The 2,484-nt window shown below is 48.0% G+C and overlaps 1 protein-coding gene across 1 annotated transcript in view; it reads left to right on the plus strand.

Moving 5' to 3' along the window:
- The first annotated feature begins 24 nt into the window (after window positions 1–24).
- Window positions 25–2,484, plus strand: part of LOC104270547 (otoferlin-like) — a 25,969-nt gene continuing 23,509 nt past the window's right edge. The window contains exons 1-2 of the mRNA XM_009864943.1: window positions 25–130; window positions 610–793. Coding sequence (XP_009863245.1) covers window positions 37–130; window positions 610–793 — 278 coding nt within the window. The 5' untranslated portion in view covers window positions 25–36. The remainder of the gene's footprint in view (window positions 131–609; window positions 794–2,484) is intronic.

Raw genomic sequence — 2,484 nt, forward strand, 5'->3', positions numbered from 1 at the left:
TTCCCATGATTTCTCCTGCAGAATTGCACGGGGAAGATGGAGGAGTTCTTTCTCTTTGGAGCCTTCCTGGAAGCTACCATGATTGACAGGAAGATTGGTGACAAACCCATCAACTTTGAAGTCACAATAGGTTGGTTTTCTTTCAGAGAGGGTGGTTTTGAAGCATGCCTGGTGGGAAATGCAAGACCCAAGGCTAAGAGCAGGGTTTCTTCCCTGCTCTTCCCTTTCTTACCAACACATGCAAGAGCACTCAGTTTAGGGAGAAGATGGTGTCTACTGGCACAAGCCATGTGAGGCCTCCAAATCCTCCACTGTGTGCAGGCTGTGCTGGGGCCAGTGGAGCTGCTCCTTCTCTCACCCTGGCTTTGTGCATCCTGAGGTTGACCACCTCAAAGGTGACTATTCCGACAGACTCGAGAGGGAACACAAGCAAGGGACATACATCCATCACTAATTTACAGTTCCTGGGCATGATTTCAGAGAGTTGAGCTCCTCTGTCTGTCATGGTTTCTGCACAGAAAACTTCTCCACAACCTGAATTAAACCCAAGAGATTGAGCCTGGTTTACTCAGCACAACCTGTGAGTTTATTTCACATTTTTTCCTCAAGGTAACTATGGGAACCAGATGGATGGCACGACCAAACCCACCCTACGGAGGAAAAAAGAGGGAGGGGATGGGGTTGAGGAGGAGTCTGAGCTACTCCAGAACTCAAGTGAAGATGAAGGTGATGAGGATGGAGAGCTGATCTCTGTTTCTTCATCTCAGCCCATGAAGCCCCTGGTCACAGACAGGTAAGCGTGCCCGCCTGGCCACCAAAGTGTCACTGTGCAGAGGTGTGGCTCTCAGTTTAGAAGTAGCCTGTAGGTGGTCCCACATGTGCTGGGTGTCCAACCTCTGCTCTCTGCAGAGGGAAAGTCAGAGGTGAAGTCAGTCCCATCATGGGGCCTGGAGTCAACTGGCCAAACAGATCTGGAAGCAGAGGTGAGGACCATATCCCTGTGCTCTCTGAAAGGAGATAAACTACCACATGTAGATACCTTGTCTTAGATACTTCAGTCTGACAGGTGAGCCCCACCCCACTCCCTCCAGCTCTGAGCACTCCTATATGTTCTCTGTTGTCCAATAAGGGCTGAATTCACCTCTCAGGGTACTCTACGAAGGATGTCCTCCATCCACCTGGCCAGACGTGCACCCAAAACTCAAGGCTATCTGATACGATAATGCTCTTCCTTTCTGGTGAAGTTAACCAGTGGATTCAAGAACCCATTGGTGGACCATGAAAACCCACAAGTTTTATGTGTTTAGGAAACCAGTCTCTAAATAGATGCTTCCTTAGGATCAATTCCACCTTTGGAATCCATCACTACACATGAGGGAGGGGACGTCTGGGCTTTGCCTCTGTGCCCTCTCCAGCTGCCCAAAGTATAATGACGTCATGGCCATCATATGGAGAAACAGAAAGGTCCATCTAGAGATAAGGTTTCAGGAGTGAGGGTAATTTGTGCCAGGACAAGGTGCATTTCTTCGTCACTCTTAAAAGCTAGACAAGGTCACTAGTACATGCAGATGAAGGCAAAACTGCTGGGGAAAAAAAAAAAAAAAGCTGTTGGGAATGTGTTAGGCATGAGATTGGGGTAAAAGACTTAAAATCTTCTCCCAGGTTTGCAGTGTCTCTCTTTTGGTCAGTTAGTCCATCCTTATAACTTGAGGTCAGGGACAGTCACGCTCTGGTGTCTGACTGAACCAGGACTCAGGAAGCTGGCTCCTGCCCTGGGTCTGTTGCCATACAGCTGGCTGTCATTGGACAAATAGCTTCTCTCTGCCTCAGTTTCCCCAGATGTAAAATTAAAGCAATTATTTGTGTCTGCCTGACAAATTGCTTTGTGATGTGCAGACAGCTGTCACCTTAAAATATAGACAAGGTCCAGGCAGATGGATGTGTGATTCTGGTGGGTACTGTCCACCCCAAGCAGCTGGATCAGAAAGCCCCAAACTGAATTATCAGCACCCGTGTCTTGGGATGGCTGGGCTGTGCTTCAGCCTGGATTTGAATACAAAGGGCTAGTGCTAAGGAAAGCTAATTGGATTTAACCTGATGAGATATGCTTAAAGTGGATTTTAACTGTATTACACCAGTAGACAGATGTTAATAGAATTAACTGGCTGACTTAACTCAATTGGGAAACCATAGAATCATTTAGGTTGGAAAAGGCCTTTAAGACTGGGAAATGATTCATTAAGAAATGAAACAAACCACACTGAACGGAGGGTATTTGCACTCCAAACAGAAGTGTCTACCTGGGGTTCCCTCACCAGCTCCTTGTCAAGGTGAATGCCAAGATGAGAAGGACTCATGTTTTCTGAGCCTTGTCCCCTGGGCCGTGACCCCAGTCTACCCAGATGTCTCCAGTTCCTTGATGCCCAGAGCCTCATGCTCAACCACGGGGCTCTGCTGACATCTCCTGGCTGGAACTACCCCGAC

Source organism: Apaloderma vittatum, unplaced genomic scaffold (assembly GCF_000703405.1).
Source record: "Apaloderma vittatum isolate BGI_N311 unplaced genomic scaffold, ASM70340v1 scaffold12112, whole genome shotgun sequence".
In the NCBI taxonomy this organism is placed as follows: domain Eukaryota; kingdom Metazoa; phylum Chordata; class Aves; order Trogoniformes; family Trogonidae; genus Apaloderma; species Apaloderma vittatum.